This window comes from Zingiber officinale, chromosome 7A, assembly GCF_018446385.1.
Source record: "Zingiber officinale cultivar Zhangliang chromosome 7A, Zo_v1.1, whole genome shotgun sequence".
Classification (NCBI taxonomy): Eukaryota; Viridiplantae; Streptophyta; class Magnoliopsida; order Zingiberales; family Zingiberaceae; genus Zingiber; species Zingiber officinale.
Window position 1 is genome coordinate 1740902 of NC_055998.1, and position 22822 is coordinate 1763723.

The window sequence follows — 22822 nt, forward strand, 5'->3', positions numbered from 1 at the left end:
GAGTAGCAAGATCAGCAGAAGAGTTCTCAGTCAAAGTTGATTCTGAAGCTCCTGGGGCTTCTTTTATATCTTTGTTCCGGCGCTGGATCCCTTGCGCACGGAGTGTGACGTCTGCTCAAATCAAGATGCTCCACGTGGCGACGACGTGTCCGGATAAAATTCGCCTTAGGCGCTCGGATCCTTCCGGGCCGGACCTCGGCGCCGGATCCTCTCGCCGGACCACCTGTTCCGAAAGACTCCTTTTCCTGCAAAATAAGGTTAGTCCGAGGCAAATATATATCCCTGAAAAATAAATGGTTAGCACAGTTTATAATTAGATAAAGAGTATGACTTAGATTCCGTCTTTCCGGAATCTAGTCACGATCTCGACTTAGACATCCGAAATGGATCTAAGCCGGATCGACGCCTAATGTCCCCTTCCCGAACGCGTCCTCACGGTCACTCCCCTCCAGACTTACCTCACTTACCTGCCAGACGTCCGGTCAGCCCGTCTGGACTTCTCGCCAAGCGTCCGGTCAGGCCCGTCGACCTGGACTTCTCGCCACTATCCGGTCGACCCATCGACCTAGTTGACTTCCAAGTGTCCGGTCGACCCGTCGACCGTTGGACTTTCCGCCACTATCCGGTCGGACCGTCGACCTAGCTGGACTTTTCCTGCACACTTGATCAAAGTGTCAGACAACAACACAACTAACTTAACCTATTTGTCATTCATCAAAACCTGGGTTAGACCGTTAGTGCTACCCGCACCAACAATCTCCCCCTTTTTGATGGAATGACAACCTGGTTAAGTTAGTGAAAGCATATGTACGAAACAACATGCATTTGTGTGGTTTTAAAGTCAGTTTGTGTTTTCAAATTGGTTTAGCTAACTTAACCACCTAACCCTCCTCCCCCTTTGGCATTCATCATAAAAAAAAACAAGGGTAAACAATCATAGTGTAGAGTTACTGAATAACACTTAAACAATCATAGTTCAGAATTTAAGGACAAAAGTACAATTTTTCAATCCAAGAAAAGATCAAGTTGACTTGGGGGAGTATAAAGTTTTGAAAACTTGTATAAAGCAGTAGTTTTTAGCTTTTAGAAAAATTTCAAGATTTAAATTTACAAACATAAGTGTATAAGGTCTAAATTTCAAGATTTAAATATTCAAAACAAGTTTCAATTTGAAACGCGTTTTCAAACATAAGTTTTCAAAACCAAAAATTCCAAAACTAAGTTTGAAAAACCTATTTTTCCAAAACTGATTTATTTTTCACCACTAAATTTGTAAACGATTTAATTTAAAACTTAAGTTTTGACAATGATTTAAGTTTGAAAAATCTAACTTTCATAATTTTCAACACTGAGTTTTGCAAATCAAATTTCAGTTTGCAAATATTGATTTTGAATTTTACTTTTAGTTTTCAAAGGAGTTTGGGAGAACTAACTTTGATAAAAAAAAATCAAACTTTTAAAGTTCAAAAGTACTAGTTTCAAAACCATGGTTTAAAATACTTGAAAAGTTGAGTTTTCAAAAACGTTTGTGATTTAAAACAAACAATTTTGAGTTTAAAATATTTCACAATTTTAAGCAAGTTGATTTTGAAGATTGATTATTGAACTTTGATTTTCAAAATTAAGGAAAAAGATTTTGAGAAGTTTAGTTTGTAAACTTAAGTTTTGGAAAATCTAATTTCCACAATTTTCAAAACTAAGTTAAATCTAATTTTCAAAATCAATTTTCAATAAGAAGATAGTTAAATCAGTTTTATAAGAGTTAGTTTTCAAAAGTAGGTTTAAGAAATTTTTAAGAAAACATTTTTCAACCAAAATTTAAAATATTTTATATAAAGGAAAAAATTTTAATTAATTCCTCCCCCTGAACCTGACATAACTTTAACCAACTGTCTAACCAATTAGGTACTAACTAACTATCAGAAGATAGTAGCTTTCACTTGGTTAGTCAGATTAAGTTAATTACAACCAGTCAGTGTTTGACTTGACTGATGAACTTTAATCTGATTAATATCTGAATTGTATTTAACGTCCAGACTTATGTTGATGCACTGAAATTAGCATCTTAAGTCCAGACAGTTGGCCTATGCATCTCACCCCTTTCTATGTTTATCAAACACAAGCAAGGTAAACCTAAGGTGTTGGTGAGATGCTCAAGAACTAGACCTATGGGCACATGCTTTCTAAGGATTCAAAACTAGTCTAAGGCCAAAACTGTTTTCGAAAGTCTAAAAATGGAAAGTTTGAAAACAAACAAGTTTAACCTATAAGTTGGTAAAATCATTTTTGAGAGTGTTTTTGAAAGATCCTAGTCTATTAAGCACATCCCTAATTTTCGTCGTAAGTTGCTAAATTCACTTTCAGGGAGAGATTTTGTAAAAATGTCAGCTAAATTTGATTTGGACTCAATGTACTTGAGTTCAATGTCGCCTTTAGTAACATGATCCATGATGAAGTGGTGTCTAATTTCAATATGTTTGGTTCTTGAATGATGCACAGGATTCTTGGTTAAGTTAATTGAACTTATATTGTCAATTAATACTTTTACATTTGTGATATTTAAGTTGAAATCTTTTAGAGTATGCATCATCCATAATATTTGTGCAAAGCTATGTATTCTGACTCAGTTGTAGACAGAGCAACACAATGTTGCTTTCTACTAAACCAGCTAACAAGTGATGAACCTAATAATTGGCATCCACCACTTGTGCTTTTGCGGTCTAATTTGCATCCAGCATAATCTGAGTCAGAATACCCTATTAGTTCAAAATTACTTGTCCTAGGATACCAGATTCCTACATTTGTTGTTCCTTTAAGATATCTAAAAATTCTTTTAACCTGTGTCAAATGGGATTCCTTAGCACAAGTTTGGTATCTAGCACACATACTAACTGCAAATAAAATATCAGGTCGGCTTGCAGTTAGGTACAGTAGGCTACCTATTGCACTTCTATAATATTTTAAGTCAACTGGTTTTCCATTTGGGTCACTATCTAAGATTGTGTTTACAGCCATCGGTGTTTTTATTTCTTTTGTATTTTCCATTCCGAATTTTTTAAGTAATTCTTTGGTGTATTTATGTTGAGAGATATAGTTTCCTTCATTTGTCTGTTTGATTTGTAATCCTAAGAAATAGGTTAGTTTTCCCACTAAGCTCATTTCAAACTCTTTTTCCATTAGATTAATAAATTCTTCTAGAAATTCTGAATTTGTTGAGCCAAATATTATGTCATCCACGTATATTTGTGCAATAAATATGTTTGTATTTAATGATTTGACAAACAAGGTTGGGTCAATTTGACCTTGTTTGAATCCTTTAGATGTTAGGTAAGATGTTAGCCTCTCATACCACGCCCTGGGTGCTTGTTTAAGTCCATATAGGGCTTTCTTTAATTTAAAAACATAATCAGGGTGTTCTAAGCTTTCAAAACCAGGAGGCTGACCTACATAAACTTCTTCTCTGATTAGTCCATTAAGAAAGGCAGACTTAACATCCATTTGGTATAGTTTAAATCCCTTATGGGCTGCATAACTTAGTAACATTCTAATGGATTCTAATCTGGCTACTGGGGCATATGTTTCGTCATAGTCAAGTCCTTCAACTTGACTAAATCCTTTGGCAACTAGTCTAGCCTTATTTCTAGTAATTTCCCCTGTTTCACTTAGTTTGTTTCTGAATACCCATTTTGTTTCTATTATTTTCTTATTCTTAGGTGGTGGGACTAGGTCCCAGACCTCATTACGCTCAAATTGGGCTAGTTCTTCTTGCATAGCTATAATCCAATCTGGGTCTAGTAGGGATTCATCCACAGTTTTAGGTTCAATTTTTGAAATTAATGAGATTTGACTTAGGTTTCTAAAGGATGATCTGGTTTGAACTCTTAAGTCTGGGTCACCAATTATTTGATCAGTTGGATGATTTGGGTTTACCCTTATTGTTTTAGGAGGTTGATTCTCTTGATGTTGTTCCTCGTCTTCATGATTTAGAGTTTGGTTGGTTTTTGGAACAAACTCTGGGGGTTGTGTAGGTTCTATGTCTTGTTTAGTTTCTTTAAATTTTACATTAGTAGTTTCTTCAATTTTTAAGGTAACTTTATTATAGATTCTGTAGCCTCTACTGTTTAGGGAATATCCTACAAAAATTTCATTTTCAATTTTAGAGGTGAATTTTCCTAAGTGTTCTCTTGTATTTAAGATAAAAACTGGGCACCCAAATACCTTAAAGTATTTTATGTTTGGTTGTTTATTATAAAATATTTCGAAGAAAGTTTTGTTATGAGTACATAGCAGGCTGTACTAACGGCTTCTGCCCAAAAGTATTTAGGTAGGTTATACTCATTTAACATTGTTCTAGAAGCTTCAAGTAAGGTTCTATTTTTTCTTTCTACAATTCCATTTTGTTGGGGGGTTTTAGGGCATGAGAACTCATGATAGTAACCGTTTTCTAGACAAAAACTGTTAAAGTTATGATTTTTAAATTCTCCCCCATTGTCACTCCTAATTCTTTTAATTTTAATATCTTTTTCGTTTTCAATCTGTTTGCAAAAATTTGTAAGAATTTCAAAAGTTTCATCTTTATGTTTTAAGAATTTTACCCAAGTAAACCTAGAGTAATCGTCTATAATTACTAAACAGTATAAGTTTCCATTAATGGATTTGACTCCATGGGAGTCAAAAAGATCTAAATGTAGAAGTTCTAAGATTGAGTTAGTTTGTGGTTGATTTGTTTGTTTGTGGCTCGACTTAGTTTGTTTTCCTTGTTGACAAACATTACATATAGTTGAATCTAAGTTAGGTAACTTCGGTAAGCCTTTTACAAGTCCATTTAGTTTACTTATATTTCTAAAGTTGGTGTGAGACATTCTCCTATGCCATAACCAAGTTTCTTCTTTTTGTGTTAAATAACACTTAATGGAAGAAATGGTTAAGTTGATGACATAGATGTTGTCTTTTCTAAAACCTTTTAGGCTTATGGTAGGATTATCTAGATGTTTGATTGAGCATTCTGTAGATAGAAACTTGACCTTATACCTAGTATCACACAATTGACTTACACTTAGAAGATTATATTTAAAGTTTTCAACAAGTAAGACATTTGTAATTATAAAGTCTGATTTTAATTCAATATTACCTATACCAATTACCTTGAGCTTGCCGTTGTTTCCAAAGGCAACTGTTCCTAGGCTTTTGTAAGTGAGTTGAGTGAACTTGGTGTGATCTCCAGTCATATGTTTGGAGCAACCACTATCCAAAATCCACTTGGTTTCCTACAGTAAGTAGGATTTTGAAGTTAGTCTTTCGAGCATGCATTAATTTAAGTTTAAAATTAAGATTTTGAAATTAATTAAAATTAAGTTTTAAAATTAATTTAAGTTTTTAAAATTAAAATTTTGAAATTAATTTAAGTTTTTTTTTTAAATTGAAATTTTGAAATTAATTTTTAAGATTAAAATTAAAATTTTGAAATTTAATTTTTAAGTTTAGATTTAAAATTTTGAAATTTATTTTTAAGTTTAAAATTAAAATTTTAAAATTTTTTTTTGAGTTTAAAATTAAAATTTTGAAATTAATTTTTTAAGTTTAGAATTAAAATTTTTGAATTTTATTTTTAAGTTAAAAATTCAAATTTTAAGCCTTATTCATCTCACCCGATCTATATTATCAATCAGGGAATCCTATGATTTTGTGAGATGAAATTAGTTTGATTACAGAGTTTTGTTTTAACTTGTGTTAGATTCAAACTTAGCTTTGGTTTCCACAAATAGGCATTCTTCGGATAAACTTCTAAGCTTGGTGAGTCACAAGGACATCATTAGAAGTAACCAACCTTTCGAGGTTTTCCGAATAGTCCTATCCACGGAACTTAGTACTAAATCTTGGTCTAACTGGTTAGGATTCGTTTAAGGGTAGCTTCGGTCAGTTCCACTTGGCCAAATGCACCAGATCGAAACCATATCTTTCTAGACATGCGATGCCCAAGTTTCCCTAACGTACTATCATCCAAAAATTTCACCAGTACCATGATTCAAGTTAAACTTGGTCTCTAATTCTAATTGCCCTGCCGGGTTTGTTAGTTTTGGGTTACCATGTCGGGTAAGTTAGTTATGGAGGTGCCAGCTATTCTGGAGCCTCCCCCTGAATTATTGGCCATTAATTTAAGTTTTGATTTTAGGCTTGTGTCGATTCTTTTTATAGTTATAGTTAACTTGGTGATAATTTTGTTGTTTTTTAACTGGTTAGGTTTTGGATTTGATTTAGGTTTGTATTTTGGATTTTGGTTTGGTTTATTTATATAATGTATTTTTTCTTTAGGTATATAATATTGATTAAGTCCTACTTGCGTGGTTAGACACGCTTTCGGAACCCAAGCTAGATTGGTTGACTTGTATTGGGTTATTAATGATTTGAAGGTTTTATTTGAATTCGACTTATATCCTAGTCCGGTTTTATTATAACATGCTTTTTGATTATTTAGGATTAAGTCTAAATTTTTTGATCTTGTTGTGAATTTTTCTAACATCTCCTTTAAATTGTTTATTTCATTTTTTAATGATAAATTCTCCTCCTCAAGTATTAGATCTTGAGTTGGATTTGAATTTTTTAATTGTTCCTTGAGGTTTTGATTTTCCTCAAGAAGTAAGTTGTTTTCATTTTCTAATTTAGTTAATTTGCTATTTAAACAGGAAATAATTCTAAAAAAAATTTTGTTTAAATTAAAGTATACCTCATTCGGGCCTTCGGAAACGAGTACGGACTCGTGGCTTGTTTCGGGTTCAGACCCGTCTTCATCTTCCGACTCGTTATCTGTTTCGGCTTCGCGGGCCATCAGTGCGAGGTGGCTCTGATGTTTCTGCTCTTCTTCCTCCGATTCGTCCGAGGAGTCGTCCCACGTTGCTTTGAGTGCCTTCTTTTTGGTTGGTTTTGGTTTGTCGAACTTTAGTTTTGGACATTCGTTCTTGTAATGTCCCTTTTTGTTGCAGCCGTAGCAAGTCACGTTCTTTTGTTCTGAGGGAGAGCTGATCTTTTGAAGATCCTTTTTGCTGAAGCTCCTCTTTCTCCTGGTGAACATTTTTCTTACCAAGTTCACCAGGTGTTCTTCGTCTTCAGAATCTTGATCGGAGTCTTCTTCAAGTTCAGGCTTGCTTTTCTTTGAGGAACCTGCAAATAAGGCTACACCTTTCTCGGCTCCAGCATTAGTTTGTTCGTGCAATTCTAATTCACAGAAGAGCTCATCCAATTTTAATTTAGAAAGATTCTTAGAAATTTTGTAAGCATCCACTATTGATGCCCACAAACTATTACGTGGAAAGGCGTTTAATGCATACCTTATCAAGTCTCTGTTCTCCATCTGGTGGCCTATCGCATGGAGCCCGTTGAGGATGTCCTTGATCCTCGCGTGGAGTTAATTCGCTGTTTCTCCTTCCTGCATTTTTATATTAAAAATTTTATTTAAAAACAGGTCTCGTTTTGTTACCTTAGCGTCGCTTGTTCCTTCGTGCAGCTCGATCAGTTTGTCCCACAATTCTTTAGCGTTTTTGTGTGGACCGACTCTGTTTAGCTCTTCTCTTGTTAGTCCGCACTGTAGAGTGTTGATCGCTTTGTTTTCTGTTGATGCTTTTTTCTTGAGATCTGCTGTCCAGTCTTCAGGATCCACTAGATTCCCGGCGTTGTCCACTGGAATTTTGTAAGGTTTCGTAATGCTCATCCACTGGTCGAAGTCTGTCTTGAGGTAGACCTCCATGCGCCGTTGAAGAGTGGAGGTCGCACTGTGCTGAATCCTTCTTGTTGGGACATTCTGTGCACAGATAAATAACCAAGAAAAAATATCCCAAGACTTGGTCTTGGATTAGTAGTGCGGGAAGAGAAAGATAAAAAAAAACTAGATTCGTGTTGCACTAATTTAAATTGATTAGTTAAATATTAAGTTATCGAAACACCAGTTTTAAAATTAAAAAAAATTCACCCCTGTCTGATTGGTGGTTGCACCAAATCAGAGCGGTACCTGCTCTGATACCACTTGTAGGACCGTTAGATTCGATAGAGGGGGGGTGAATATCGATTCGAAAAAACAAGAGTTTAAGCGCAGCGGAAAAAGATAAAGTAGACACAAATATTTTTACTTCGTTCGGAGTCTGTGATGACTCCTACTCGAAGGCCCGTGGTCATTGACCACTTTCGTTTGGCAATCACTAGCAAGTCGAAATATGATTACAGAAAAGGTACAGGAGATGCTAGTAATAATAAAGCAATACCGACAAAAAGAAAATTAAACAAAAACCGGAAGAGCACTTTTGTCGGAGCGTTGTTGGCGTCGCACTTGAACGCCGAGCAGCAAGATCAGCAGAAGAGTTCTCAGTCAAAGTTGATCCTGAAGCTCCTGTCTGGGGCTTCTTTTATATGCTGTTCCGGGCGCCTGGATCCCTTTCGGGCGCCTGGAGTGTGACGTAACTGCTCAAATCAAGATGCTCCACGTAGCGATGAGGTGTCTGGATAAAATTCGCTTTCCGGGCGCCCGGATCCCCTCCGGGCGCCCGGACCACCTTGTTCCAGAAAGACTCCTTTTTCCTGCAAAACAAGGTTAGTCCGAGGCAAATATATATCCTGTAAAACAAATGGTTAGCACAGTTAAAGTTCAACAGATAGATAAAGAGAGTATGACTTAGATTCCGTCTTTCCGAGACCGGAATCTAGTCACGATCTCGACTTAGACATCCGAAATGGATCTAAGCCGGATCGACGCCTAATGTCCCCTTCCCGGGAACGCGTCCTCACAGTCACTCCCCTCCAGTGACTTACCTCACTTACCTGCCAGACGTCCGGTCAGCCCGTCGACCCGTCTGGACTTCTCGCCAAGCGTCCGGTCAGCCCGTCGACCCGCTTGGACTTCTCGCCAGCTATCCGGTCAGCCCGTCGACCTAGCTGGACTTTTCCTGCACACTTGATCAAAGTGTCAGACAACAACACAACTAACTTAACCTATTTGTCATTCATCAAAACCTGGGTTAGACCGTTAGTGCTACCCGCACCAACAGTTGCACCGCTGGATGAGCCTTCAAGGGGGTTGAAGGCATCTTCAATAGCCGATAAAAGGCTAGTTCGAGCAGAGGGTTGAGGACAACTCATTCTCGCAATTCTTCACTTGTGCACTGCTTTAAGGACAATCCTACGACTCTACGACGCGACTCTGACGATCGAAAGCGTGACTTTCCAGATCCTTAAGTTGTCGATATATTTTACTTAATGCATCAATATACTTGTAATTTTCGAACTAATAGTGGATTGTCCAACGAAAGCGATTGACGATCCTGGGCCTTGGAGTAGGAGTCGTCAAATGCTCCAAACCAAGTAAACCAAAAGTGTCAACATTTGTTTACTTTTTTCCTTTCTTTCTTTTCCTCTGATTTATTCTCTATTTTCCGAAAAGTGTGTAAAAGTCGCGAGTGCTATTCACTCCCTCCCCCTCTAACATGTCTCGATCCTACACAACGCCCTCCATTTTCATGTCTCGGATACATGTTATGTTCCCATAGACGGTGCCAATATGATCCTGTCAGAAAGCAGTGAAGACGGTTGGTTGGGGATGTGGCTCCACGATTGATCGTGTGAAGACTCATCTCTGCTCTGCAAAACCAAGAACGTCAGTGCCGGGCTAGGGAAGGGGTCCCCGGCGTTAACTCTCCAATGCTCAAGTTAGTCATCAGAATAGTAGAAAGACGACAAAGAACTATAACAGCAACAAGAGCGTGAATACAAATAACGCATATCTCTGTTGATGTATGGACCCCCCTTTATATAGTGCTCTTGTAGCGGACATACACGCTTCTCAATGTGGGTGCATATTTTTCTAACTGTCCTATGAAAGGACAAGTCAGAAAAGGGTCCCTAACACTTTTCCTTAACAGAGCGTGCAAATTTTTAACATGACAGTGAAAGCTTCCGCCGTACGATTTATCGGCGGATCATTTCCTGTTGTCAGCGACACTAATTCCTAGAATTATATGATGAACTAAGCAAGGGGTCCCACTATTTGGCCAAGCGGGGGAGTCGCTTGGTCAGAATTCCCCACCTGGTCGCTCAAGGTTGTTCTTCTCCATGGTCGCTCGGCTCAGTAGGTCGTTCCTCACCCGATCGGGCAGGCGATCCGATCGAACTATCCTTCATTTGGTCGTCACAGTTACGCACATCTATTCTCCTCCCTTTATTCGTCCGACTGATTGGGTGTTGTCTCTCCTCAGGCCGGATGAGTGAGCCGGTCGGACGAGACTCCGAGCGGTACCTTGTGTTGGTGCAGGAAGCATCCGACGATCGAACCTTAGTTTTGATAATGGCAAAGGATTCAAAGTTAAGTTAGTGTGTGATCTAACATGTTTGAATGAGTGTTTCAGGAAAGTCCTAGCTGCGGTTAGGCAGGTGAAAAACCCTAAGGGGTGGTGACCTTAGGTCCTAGGGGGCGGTAACCCTAGGTGGAGGAAAACCCTAAGGGGCGGTAACCTTAGGTCCTAGGGGGCGGTAACCTTAGGTGGAGAGAAACCCTAGGGGGCGGTAACCCTAGGTCCTAGGGGGGGTAACCCTAGGCGAAAAGTCCAGTCGGTCTGGAGGACCAGACTGACATCAGGTAAATCTCCTGAGTGGAGTAGGTGAGGACGCGTTCCCCGTAGAGGGAACAGTAGGCGTCGGGTCGACCTAGGATTTTCGGTTGGAAATCCGAAGTCAGACTCGGACAGTCCGAAGACTGTCAGCTCTTTTTCACTTATGAATTATCAGATTCTAACATTGTCTTGCAGGGTATGCAATTGCTCGGACTAACCTTGTTTTGCAGGAAAAGCGGCTCCTGGAAAAAGGAGGTCCAGGTGCCCGGGACCAACTTTTATCCCCTACGCGACTTCGCGACGTGGAGCAACCTGGTTGGCTGGCCACGTCACACTACAGGCGTCCGGAAAGGTCCCAGGCGCCCGGAACCTCATATAAAAGGAGGGTTGAGGTGCAGCTTTAAAAAATACACAATCTTCTAAGCATTCTCCGTGCGACAAGCTACTAACGTCTCGACTCAGAAGTGCTGCAACGACAACCCGGAGCTTCAGTTTTAGTTTTTTTTATTGTCGGTACAATATTTTTTTCTGCTTAAATTGTACTTAGCTTGTAATAGCTTTTACGAATTATAGTTGTTGCCCATCGGAAGCGATCAAGGATCGCGGGCCTTCGAGTAGGAGTCGTCATAGGCTTCGAACGAAGTAAATCCTTCGTATCCACTTTATTTACTTTCCGCTGCGTTATTTCTGAACAAGCTTTTACGATTTCGAAAAACGAAATAGCCACGAGCGCTATTCACCCCCACCCCCCCTCTAGCGCTTTTGATCCATCAATTGGTATCAGAGCGGGGTCATTTTGAATCGGTGCAACCACCATTCAAAATATTTTTTCGTGGTATTTTTTAGATTTTCGGAGTCGATTAGAATTTAGCCTCATAGCTATATTCTAATTCTTTTTCCCTCGAATCGGTTTTTCTCGGAATTGGTGCAACACCACCCGAGTTCGTGATCCATTTTTTTCTTCCGCACTACTAAGCTAGGACCAAGTCCTGGGACATTTTGTTGGTTGTTTTTCGTTTTAGGTTAATCTAAAATGGCCCTTCAAGAAGGCTACAGTACAGCCCGCCCTCCGCTATTCATCGGAGACGACTTCGGGTACTGGAAGGGTCGGATGGAGGCATATCTCCAGACTCACTTTGAAGTCTGGATGATTGTCAAAACCGGATTCCAACTACCATCTGATAGCGCCGGCAAACCACTACCATACGAGGACTGGGATGCATCTTTGATCAAGAAGGTGGAAGCTAATGCCAAGGCAATCTGCACCCTCCAGTGTGGCCTATCAAAAGAAGAACTCAACCGCGTCGGCCCCTTCAACAGTGCCAAAGAGTTGTGGGAGAAGATAATTGAACTTCACGAAGGGACATCCGACACCAAAGTAAGTAAAAGAGACCTAATTTTTAATAAATTATTTAACATCAAATTGCAGGAAGGTGAAACAGCTGCCCAACTCCATGCCCGGATTCAAGATCTGCTCAATGGTCTTCATGCAATTGGACAGAAGGTAGACAACCGGGACATCATAAGGTATTCTCTAAACGCCTTTCCAAGGAACACCTTGTGGGCATCCATGGTAGATGCCTACAAGGTCTCCAAGGACTTATCTACCATTAAACTAGATGAACTTTTTGCAGAATTCGAACTTCACGAACAGACTAATGCACGCCCGACCGAAAAAGGGTTGGCTTTGGTTGCAGGAACAGGGAGATCGTGTGAGTCAAAAATCAAGCGGAGAACCGAACCTGAGTCAGAAGAAGAACCAGATTCGGAAGACGACGATGAACTTACAACCGAGATAGTCAGCTTGGTAAAGAAGCTCTGCAAAAAGAAGGGCTTCAACAAAAAGGATGTCAGAAAGGCCATCCAGTCTAAAGAAGCCCAACCAAGCTCGAAGGTTAAATTCGAAGTGACCTGCTACAGGTGCAATCAGAAAGGTCACATCAAGGCAAACTGCCCGAACCAGAAGGATCCAAAGAAACCAAAGAGAAAGAAGGCATTGAATGCAACATGGGACGAGTCTTCCTCCGAGGAATTCGACGATGAAGAACTAGAGCAGACGAATTTTCTCGCATTGACAGCCCGGGACTACACCAACGAATCCGGAAGCAAGGATGAATCGGAAGCCGAGTCCGAGAGAAGTCACGGATCCGCATCCGTTTCCGAAGGGCCAAACCCCTCTGTAAGTCAAAATAGGTTATATTGCATAATTAATTATTTAATGCATAAAGTAGCTAAGTCCAAAATTTGAATCAAGTCGCTTCTAAAGGAGGTAACACTCCTTAAAGAGATGACTAATAACGAATCCTTGACTGATCCAGTTCAGACTGGAACCTCAACTCAAGTTCAAAAACTTGAGGAAGAGAATTCCAACATGAAAAGTCAAGTCAAGGATTTGAAGACAACCTTAGAACGATTTTCCTTGGGATCCAAGAATCTTGACATGATTCTTGGAACACAAAGGGCAATCTACAATCGAACTGGACTAGGATACAAAACAAAAAACAAATATAGGTCATACCTATCTCTCATACAAAGAACAAATAGAAAAATGGTCCAAGCATGGGTTGCCAAGTCCAACCTGATCAATCAAGTTGGACTTGGACAGTATTAGGTCCCTAAGGATCAAATATATTACCTCAATAGACCTTATCGAGGCTATGATCCATGGGGAGCTAAAACAATAAAAATTCGAAATTAATCTAAAACTCAACATTCAAAATTCGAAATTAATCTAAAAATCAAAATTAAAAATTCAAAATTAATCTAAAACTCAAAATAAAAAATTCGAAATTAATCTAAAATTCAAAATTAAAAATTCGGAATTAATCTAAAACTCAAAATTAAAAATTCGAAATTAATCAAAAACTCAAAATAAAAAATTCGAAATTAATTTAAAACTCAAAATTCAAAATTCGAAATTAATCTAAAACTCAAAATTAAAAATTCGAAATTAATTTAAAATTCAAAACTCAAAATTAAAAATTTGAAATTAATTTAAAATTTAAAATTCAAAATTCGAAATTAATTTAAAACTCAAAATTCAAAATAAATTATTAAAACTCAAAATTCAAAATTCAAAATCAATTATTCAAAATTAATTCAAAATAGAAGGAGGGTCCAGAATAGCTGGTAACTCCGAAACCTATCTACTCGAAATGGGTAAACAAGAGTAAATTACCCGACATGGGAAGTAAGGATAGATTAAAAGGGTGAGGTTTAACTTGACCTACAGTACTGGTGAAGTTTTTGGATGATAGTACGTTAGGGAAGCTTGGGCATCGCATGTCTAGGAAGATATGGCTTCAACCTGGTGCATTTGGCCAAGTGGAACTGACCGAAGCTACCCTTAAATGGATCTTAACTAGTTAGACCAAGGTTTAGTATTAAGCTCAATGGGTAGGACTATTTGGGAAACCTCGAAGGCATGGTTACTTTAATGAGCTCCTTGTGACTCACCATACCCAGAAGTTTATCCAAAGAACGCTTACTTGTTGAACCCAAAGCTAAACCCGAATCTAACATAAAGTTAAACAAAACTCTATAAATTGAACTAATTCATCTCACAAAATGATAGGATCTCCTGATTGAAAACATACATCGGGTGAGATGACTAAGCAAATTAAAATTTAAATATTCTTCCAAATTAATTAACTTAATTATTTTTCAAAATTAAGTAACTTAGAAATTTATTCTTAAAATTAAACTCTTAAAAAAAAAAAACCCGCCCAAAACAAGGGTCAAAAACTAGGGGCAGGCGCCCCCGGTATACGAACCCAGGCACCCGTAGAGGACCTGGGCGCCCCACCTAACATGACCCCGGGCGCCTAGAACAGGCCCGGGCGCCCGGACTCCCTTATAAATAGGGGGCAAGGGGCGCCCCCTACCCTTGCACCTCCAAGCCTTCCGTAAGCTTTTTAGCTTCACTGCGAAGACTTTCAAAATTAAAATTTTCCACGGTTGATACGGAGTCGCGACTCAACCGAGGTCATCAGTTCTAAAATTTCTTACAATGGCTCCTCGGTAAAATTTCTATCCCTTCTTAAATCTTATTCCAAAACTTATAATGCTTGTTTATTTTTAGTATAATATTCGTTTGAAATTTAGGAAGCGTTCTAATCTGGTGCTGGGCCCTCTACACCTAGCATTGACTCTAGGTTTCCCACCGACGAACTTAGGCTTAAGTTTGAGTCAACGATTTACATGGCCATTAGAACCAAATGTATAGATAGAGCGTTCTTTCTACGCTCTTGTGTTCCAGCCGTCGAGGCTATAAACCACTATAGGTTGCGGAACCTTGTTGAGTGTACCAGCTCGATAAACATAAGTTTGTGTGCCAAATTCTACAACAATCTAGTAAAAATAGACGACTTTACCTATACCACTAGGGCAGTTGGGACGGATATCTCACTATCCCCCACTACCATTCGTGAGTTTCTAGGTTTACGAGAGTCACCCTGCACCTTTTTGTGCTATCCTCCCAGGGAGCTACCTTTTGAAAATCCCTACTCACATATTACCCTTGATACAATCTATTCATATTTTTTTGAGGACCAGCATGATCCCACTGTGATCCAGTTTAGGGGCGTTACCCTTAGGGTGCGTTTGGTTTAAGTTATCATGTATAACCTTGGTTATGTGATTATCAGGTAATCACATAACCAAGGTTATGGGGAATAAAACATAACCAAATGTTGTTTGGTTCAACCTAGGTAATGCAACAAAAACTTGTTTGTTTGAAGGTTTTAATGAATACCCTAGTTTAATATTTTACCTTATTACCCTCAGTTATAAAACCAACTATACATAATAATAATAATAATAATAATATTATTATTATTATTATTATTATTATTATTATTATTTATTTTTTATGTTTTTTTACTTTTCTTTTTTCTGTATATTTTTTTACGTTTTTATGTTTTTTTATTTTTTTAATGTTTTTATATTTTTTAAATTATTTATATTTATATTTTTTAATTTTTAATTTTTTACATTTTTAAATTTTTAATTTTTTTTATTTATTTTATTTTTAAAATTTTAAAATTTTTATATATTTTTTTTATTTTTAATTTTTTTTTTTAAAATTTTTTTATTTAATTTTAAATTTTTTTATTTTTTTAAATTTTTAAAATTGTTTTTAAAAATTTTCAAAATTTTAAAATTTTTAATTTTTTTTAAAATTTTTATTTTTTTTAATTTTTAATTTTTTTAAATTTTTATTTTTTTAAATTTTAAATTTTTTATTTTTTTAAAAAAAATATTTTTTAAAAAATTTTAAATTTTAAAATTTTTTAAACATTTTTTTATTTTTTTATATTTTTAAATATTTTTTTACAGTTTTTCTCTTTTTTCACGTTTTTTCTTATCGGAGGGTATTTTTGGTAAAAAAAATTCGTTAACCCCGAAATCAAGAAAAATCTTGGATGGATAACCAAGGTTATCAAGAATAACCCCGAACCAAACGCACCCTTAGAGTCCAGGACTACGCCCTTTATAGAGTCCTAGTGTGTTGCATTCTACCGCTAACCACCCGCGATGTTACGGTAATGCGTCCATTCCACTCCTTTCTTCTTTATGCCCTGTATCATAGGTTAGACATAGACTTCAGCCTACACATCTTTTCCACTATTATCTACGCGGCTGGATACGAGACCAGTGGACGGATACATATGCCCTACTGTCACATTCTGACAGCTTACATGTCCTCCTTGCACATTGATGTCACCAGAGGTGACACCCGCTACATGACCGAATTTGACATTATAGGAGCTAGGAACTTCTCCCTAGCTAGTATCCATATAGACGATGAGGGTACCATGTCCTGGCAGAGGAGGACACAGCACCAGCAGGAGGAGGAGGCAGAGCAGGATGAGTTCATGTTGGCACTATTTCCTGAGGACGCCGCCCCTGCCCCACCACCAGCTCGAGCACCACGCCCAGCTCCCCGCACTCTAGCCGATCGAGTATCTGGACTAGAGAGGGCTATGTCGAGCCTCTAGCATGAGAGCTCCGAGTTTCATCGAGAAATACGACGAGAGGTCTCCGATCTACGACGAGAGGTACGACAGGAGGTCTCCGACTTACGACGTGACGTACGACAGGAGATCTCCGACCTGCGCCGAGATCTACGAGAGGATGATCAGGCTCGTCACACTGAGCTCCTGACACTACTCCGGTCGCTGGGTTCCGGACCACCACCCTTATCATCTCAGTAGCTCGACTGTAGCTCCATTATGACAGCATGTAGCAGCACCTTTATCTATGTTGACATTATGACAGCATGTAGCAGCACCTTTATCTATGTTGATATTATGACAGCATATAGCAACACCCTTATCTATGTTGACTATTACTTCAGACTTGATTGATTCTGCCGTAATTTAATAGACCAAGGTGTTTCAAAAACTTTTTAAAAATTACATTTCAAAAATTCTAGGCAAAATTTTTTTTTAAAAAAAAATCCCCATTTTACTAGACTTTCTAAATTTGGACTTAGCCTAGGCTTTTCCCCTAGAAATCATGTTCCCCCAGGACTCAGCCAGAGTATCTCACAAACACCTAGGTCTATCTTGATTGTGTTTGTAAAACATAGAATTGTGTGAGATGCATAGGGTACAGCCTGGACTCAATAATGCTTATTTCTGTGCATCAATATGAGTCTGGGCGTTAAATACGTGATTAACAGTAATCAAATCAAGTCTTCCAGCCTTAGTCAAATCTAACTGGATCAATTGACTTGACTTGACTAACCAAGTGAACACTGTTGCCCTCTAAGCAATCAACAAGTAGCTAAACGGTTAGACAGTTGGTGAAGGAAATAATAAGTTTAAGCATGTCTGTACTTAAGGGATCTGATACCTGATTAAAACAAATCTTGACTCATGCTTGGTCTTTAGGGCTCTGATACTTTAAGGTTATCGCTTCTCCTTTGCCTTAAGTATTCTTGAAATTCATTTCAAAAACATGCCTTAAACAACTTTTCAAAAACTTCTCCAAATTTAAAACTTTCAAGTGTCCTCTATTTTGAATTTTTTTTTGGAATTTTGTTAGAAAATTATTTAAGCTGAAACTTTTTCGAAAATTTGTTAAGTTAAAATTTTTTTCTTAAGTTAGAAAATTCTTTAAAGTTTGAAAAATTTTGTTAAGCTGCAATTAACTTCTTTAAGTTGAAAATTTTCCTTGGAAATTTTCTTTAAAAAACCTGAATATTTTTTTTCCAGAAAATTTCTGAAGTTGAAAATTGTGTTTTGAAAATTTTTCTGTGAAAATTTTTGGAAACTCCTCAAAATACACTAAGTTAAAAAGAGCTCCTTTTTGCTATATCTCTTCAAGCAAAATCAATTCTAAGGTGTTGTCTTTCACTTGCTCCTTGCCTAAGTTAAAATGTTTTCTGCTAAATTCTGTCTTGAAAAGTTAAGTTTTTCAAAACTAGCTCATTTTTGATATATGGCAAAGGGGGAGAGTAGAGAAATTCAAAGAAAATATTTTAAAGGAAGCTTATATTAAGGGGGAGCTATGACTATTAGTAAAAAATTCAAAGAGAATAACTTATATTAAGGGGGAGCTATGGTTATGCGTATCTTGCTATCACGCTTATCTTGTTTCTTGTGCTTATACATAACTGCATATTTTTTACTTAACATTGAATTTCGGTTGCCATTATCAAAAAGGGGGAGATTGTTGGTGCGGGAAGCATCCGATGATCGAACCTTAGTTTTGATAATGGCAAAGGATTCAAAGTTAAGTTAGTGTGTGATCTAACATGTTTGAATGAGTGTTTCAGGAAAGTCCTAGCTGCGGTTAGACAAGTGAAAAACCCTAAGGGGTGGTAACCTTAGGTCCTAGGGGGCGGTAACCCTAGGTGGAGGAAAACCCTAAGGGGCGGTAATCTTAGGTCCTAGGAGGCGGTAATCCTAGGTGGAGAAAAACCCTAGGGGGTGGTAACCCTAGGTCCTAGGGGGGGTAACCCTAGGCGAAAAGTCCAGTCGGTCTGGAGGACCGGACTGGCATCAGGTAAATCTCCTGAGTGGAGTAGGTGAGGACGCGTCGGGTCGACCTAGGGGTTTCGGTTGGAAATCCGAAGTCAGACTCGGACAGTCCGAAGACTGTCAGCTCTTTTTCACTTATGAATTATCAGATTCTAACATTGTCTTGCAGGGTATGCAATTGCTCGGACTAACCTTGTTTTGCAGGAGAAGCGGCTCCTGGAAAAAGGAGGTCTGAGCGCCCGGAGCTCCAGGCGCCCGGAACAGGTCCGAGCGCCCAGGACCAACTTTTATCCCCTGCGCGACTTCACGATGTGGAGCAACCTGGTTGGCTGGCCACGTCACACTCCAGGCCCTCGGAAAGGTCCCAGGCGCCCGGAACCTCATATAAAAGGAGGGTTGAGGTGCAGCTTTAAAAAATACACAATCCTCTAAGCATTCTCCGTGCGACAAGCTACTAACATCTTGACTTAGAAGTGCTGCAACGACAACCCGGAGCTTCAGTTTTAGTCTTTTTATTGTCGGTACAATATTCTTTTCTGCTTAAATTGTACTTAGCTTGTAATAGCTTTTACGAATTATAGTTGTTGCCCATCGGAATCGATCAAGGATCGCGGGCCTTCGAGTAGGAGTCGTCACAGGCTCCGAACGAAGTAAATCCTTCGTGTCCACTTTATTTACTTTCCGCTGCGTTATTTCTGAACAAGCTTTTACGATTTCGAAAAACGAAATAGCCACGAGCGCTATTCAGCCCCCCCCCCCTCCTCCCCTCTAGCGCTTTCGATCCATCACCTTGATCCTAGGCTCTCCTGTTATTGAGTGGGTACTAATTTCATATCCGATCGGCCCATTGCCATCTGCTCGGCCAACTTTGGTGGCCTGGTGATTCCTTTAGCTGCCTTGACTTTGGCCATTCTGTTGACAACTTTTCCTACTTTTGACTCATCCTCAGTGTGCTCTTTTTAGCATCGCATCAGGACTCATGTCATAATATATCATATTTCAATCAATAAATAGTTACTTCGAGGTTAACCCAGAGATGAATCCTTCGAGATAGTACTTTGAGATCACAAAATGTATTGCTTCAAACCAAATTATAAACTTTATTTACATTGTAATTGTAAGATAAGTCATTGTAAGTCTGAATGATGGAAAGAAGCTGAAAGGGTATTTAATGCCGTGAATAGGGTAGAGCAAGTCAAGTCAAAGTCAAAGTCAAGAAGATCGATTGATATGATAATCAAAGTCAAGGAGTGTCAGTATTTGGGATCAGCGTATACAATTGTCTCAACCGAGTGGTCATCTGACCGGACCTTTCATTTGACCAGACCATTTGGGCAGTCAGATCATGGTTGGAGTTCTGAACCGAGTTAGTACCCGCCAGAGCAAAGTCCTCTTTATCACTCGAGTTGTCATGATCAACTATTTTGGTCGATTCATTCAGTCGACTGGACCTATAGTTCAATCGGAAAAACTAAATAATTGACTTGATCAAACTCAGTGGCCAACCTAAAAGGCCGAGCGGAGGAGTCCTCGAGAATATCCCCTAAATCCGCCCCTGTGTCTCTTGCAAGCAATAGCTGGTTGAGCTTTATGAAGGATTCGATTGACTTATTAGGTGAGCATACTGTGGGTTACTCAATCCAACAACCTTATATTTATTTTTGACATTTTGTATCATGGAAGACAGAGGATATTCAACATGTAAATTGTATATTAGAAGCTTCCAACCTGCCAAACATAGGGATTACGATTACATTTTGAAAAATATATCAGAGCATCTTTATGGTCTGTCCTTTGAGATTCATATATAAATAAATATTAACATTAAAAAAAGAAGTCTTTATTTACAAGTACAGGTACGCGGTGCGATACTACACAACTTTAGGTACTATTTATTTACTGTTCATCATCTTCAATCAAATCATTAACTTGAGTGTCGGAGAATCTATGTTGAGATCCTCTCCCTAACATAATTGCTAACACTCCTTTTAACATATAAAATCACTCGAAATCACTTTTAAGTTATTTTTTACTGAATTAAAGTCTTCAAGAAGTATCAAAATCACCTTTTCCAACCAGCTATTTTCTTAACTTTCATACATGAACAATGTTCAAGGGAAAAGAAATCATTGGAAAGACAAAAGAATGGAACAAATAAGAAAAGAAAACAGGGCCTAAAAGTCTGCAAATTAATAGTAAATAAATAATTTTGCATTCAATAGAAAATTTTCAAGACACGAGAAAAACACTTTACATTTTTATGAAGTACTTGTCGTAGGTTTTCCCGTTGAATTTTGTCCCAGAAAATTGGTACGTCTGCGGCAGTTCTGGCTCGGTCCCAAATGTCTTCCTCTTATTATCAATCTTCTCCAAGTCAGATCTCATCGATAGGACGACGGGCGGCTGAGTGTCGCTCTCCACAAACTCAGCATCGATTCGATTACCTTAATTAAAAGGGCATTACTCGTATTCCCCCCACGAGCAACATGTTCACCCCTCTAAATCATTAAACCAAAAAAGTTAATCAGGCGTGGTTGGTCACCAAACGACTCCATGCTCACCGAAAACAGCACAATCTTTTAGATTCTAGAAATCCACAAAGAAGTGGATGCGGTGGATGGATAGATTTTGGGGACGGCACTGTTGTTGGTTAGTGCAAAACGTGGAGAGCGGAGTAATGTAAAGGCCGAGCCGCCACCTACCGTATCATTGCAACCACCGGTCCCTGCTAGCGATTCCTGCGAGAGGAGTGGACAGACCAACTGATCGAGGAGTGAAACCAACCAATAGGACTAAAAAGGGTGGGCCAAAAAGACAGATGACAGCGACAGAGACTGGTAGCTTCAGCTTCATCTCCTATTCCTCTAATATAAAGAGAGGCCTTCCTCTCTCGCTCTCAATTTCGCATTAATCATGGGCAGATCTCCTTGCTGCGAGAAGGCGCACACCAACAAAGGAGCATGGACCAAGGAGGAAGACCAGTTGCTCGTTGCCTACATCAAAGTCCATGGCGAAGGCTGCTGGAGATCTCTCCCTAAAGCTGCAGGTCTCCGTCCTTAATATCAATATCAGTGTTCTTTGCTTCTTCTTTACTGTCGCGCGATCGCTGAGTTTTTTGTTTTACATTCGAAGGTCTTCAAAGGTGCGGCAAGAGTTGTCGGCTCCGGTGGATAAACTACCTCCGGCCGGACCTCAAGCGCGGCAACTTCACCGAGGAAGAGGACGAGCTCATCATCAAACTCCACGGCGTGCTCGGTAACAAGTAGGCTGCAGTCCCTCTCCTCTGTTTAATTTGTCGGAACAGAGTGTATAAATTTACAGTTGGTTTTGTGTCCTCATGAATGAAGATGGTCAGTGATAGCCGGCCGATTACCCGGGAGAACCGACAACGAGATCAAGAACTACTGGAACACCCACGTCAAGCGCAAGCTCATCGCTCGAGGGCTGGACCCCCGAACACACCTTCCGATCAACGGCGGTTCCGAACCCTCCTCCCTTTCGTCCGACCGGCGAACGGCCTTAGCGTTGTCCAAAGACGAGTCGTCCGCAGAAGACAGGCAGAGCAGCGACCTCAACCTCAACCTCGCCATTAGCCTTCCTCGCGCCTCTCCCAAGTCCTCCTCCGCTTCGTCGGAGGATTTGCTTTCGGAAGCAGAGGCCGCTCCGGCGTCTGTTCACGCCCGAACTATTTGCTTCTGCTACCATCTCGGTTACCGAGCGAGCGAGGCCTGTAGCTGCCACACGAGTTACGGCGACAATTTTGGTTGCCTTTATCGGCCTCTCAGAGAAAGGCAGCAGCCTACTTGAGTACTTCTTGTGCTCAGATCAGATTTCTCAACTTCGTTTGTTTCTATAGTAAAATTAAATGTTTTTCATCAATACTTTCGTGTACATTTATCTGTATCAGTTGTACCAATTAAGGTCTCGACGTGCATCGTCTGCAAAGGAGAAGCTCCCTGAGCAATTTCCCCTGCTCGGCAAGGACAGATTATTTAATTAATTCATTCACACTTAATCTATCTCGCAGTCATCATATTTCATGGAGATGTAACCTAGCAGTTTAAATTAAAATTTCTTTCATCGAAAAAAGCAATGACAATTTTTAAATCATTAATTAATAACATAGATTAGCTTAAAGTTGTTGTCAAAGAACATCGTGACGTACAAGTACCAACTACATTCTCATTGGGAATGTGTTAGATTACTATGGCCTGACTTGACTGTAAACTGCAACTTATAAATTAT

The 22822-nt window shown here is 38.9% G+C and overlaps 1 protein-coding gene across 1 annotated transcript; it reads left to right on the plus strand.

Moving 5' to 3' along the window:
* Nucleotides 1–21463: 21463 nt before the first annotated feature.
* On the plus strand, nt 21464–22582 carry LOC122000719 (myb-related protein 308-like). Its single transcript, XM_042555154.1, has 3 exons — nt 21464–21623; nt 21710–21839; nt 21925–22582. Exons 1-3 carry the CDS (start codon nt 21491–21493, stop codon nt 22382–22384), a joined length of 723 nt encoding a protein of 240 aa, XP_042411088.1. The 5' UTR covers nt 21464–21490; the 3' UTR covers nt 22385–22582.
* Nucleotides 22583–22822: the final 240 nt, after the last annotated feature.

Bases quoted from the DNA above. Each gene is read 5' to 3' on its own strand.
- LOC122000719 (XM_042555154.1), top strand. From the start codon at position 21,491: ATGGGCAGATCTCCTTGCTGCGAGAAGGCGCACACCAACAAAGGAGCA. The intron at 21,624-21,709 runs GTCTCCGTCCTT...TTACATTCGAAG, and splicing joins ATCTCTCCCTAAAGCTGCAG to GTCTTCAAAGGTGCGGCAAG. The intron at 21,840-21,924 runs GTAGGCTGCAGT...TCATGAATGAAG, and splicing joins CACGGCGTGCTCGGTAACAA to ATGGTCAGTGATAGCCGGCC.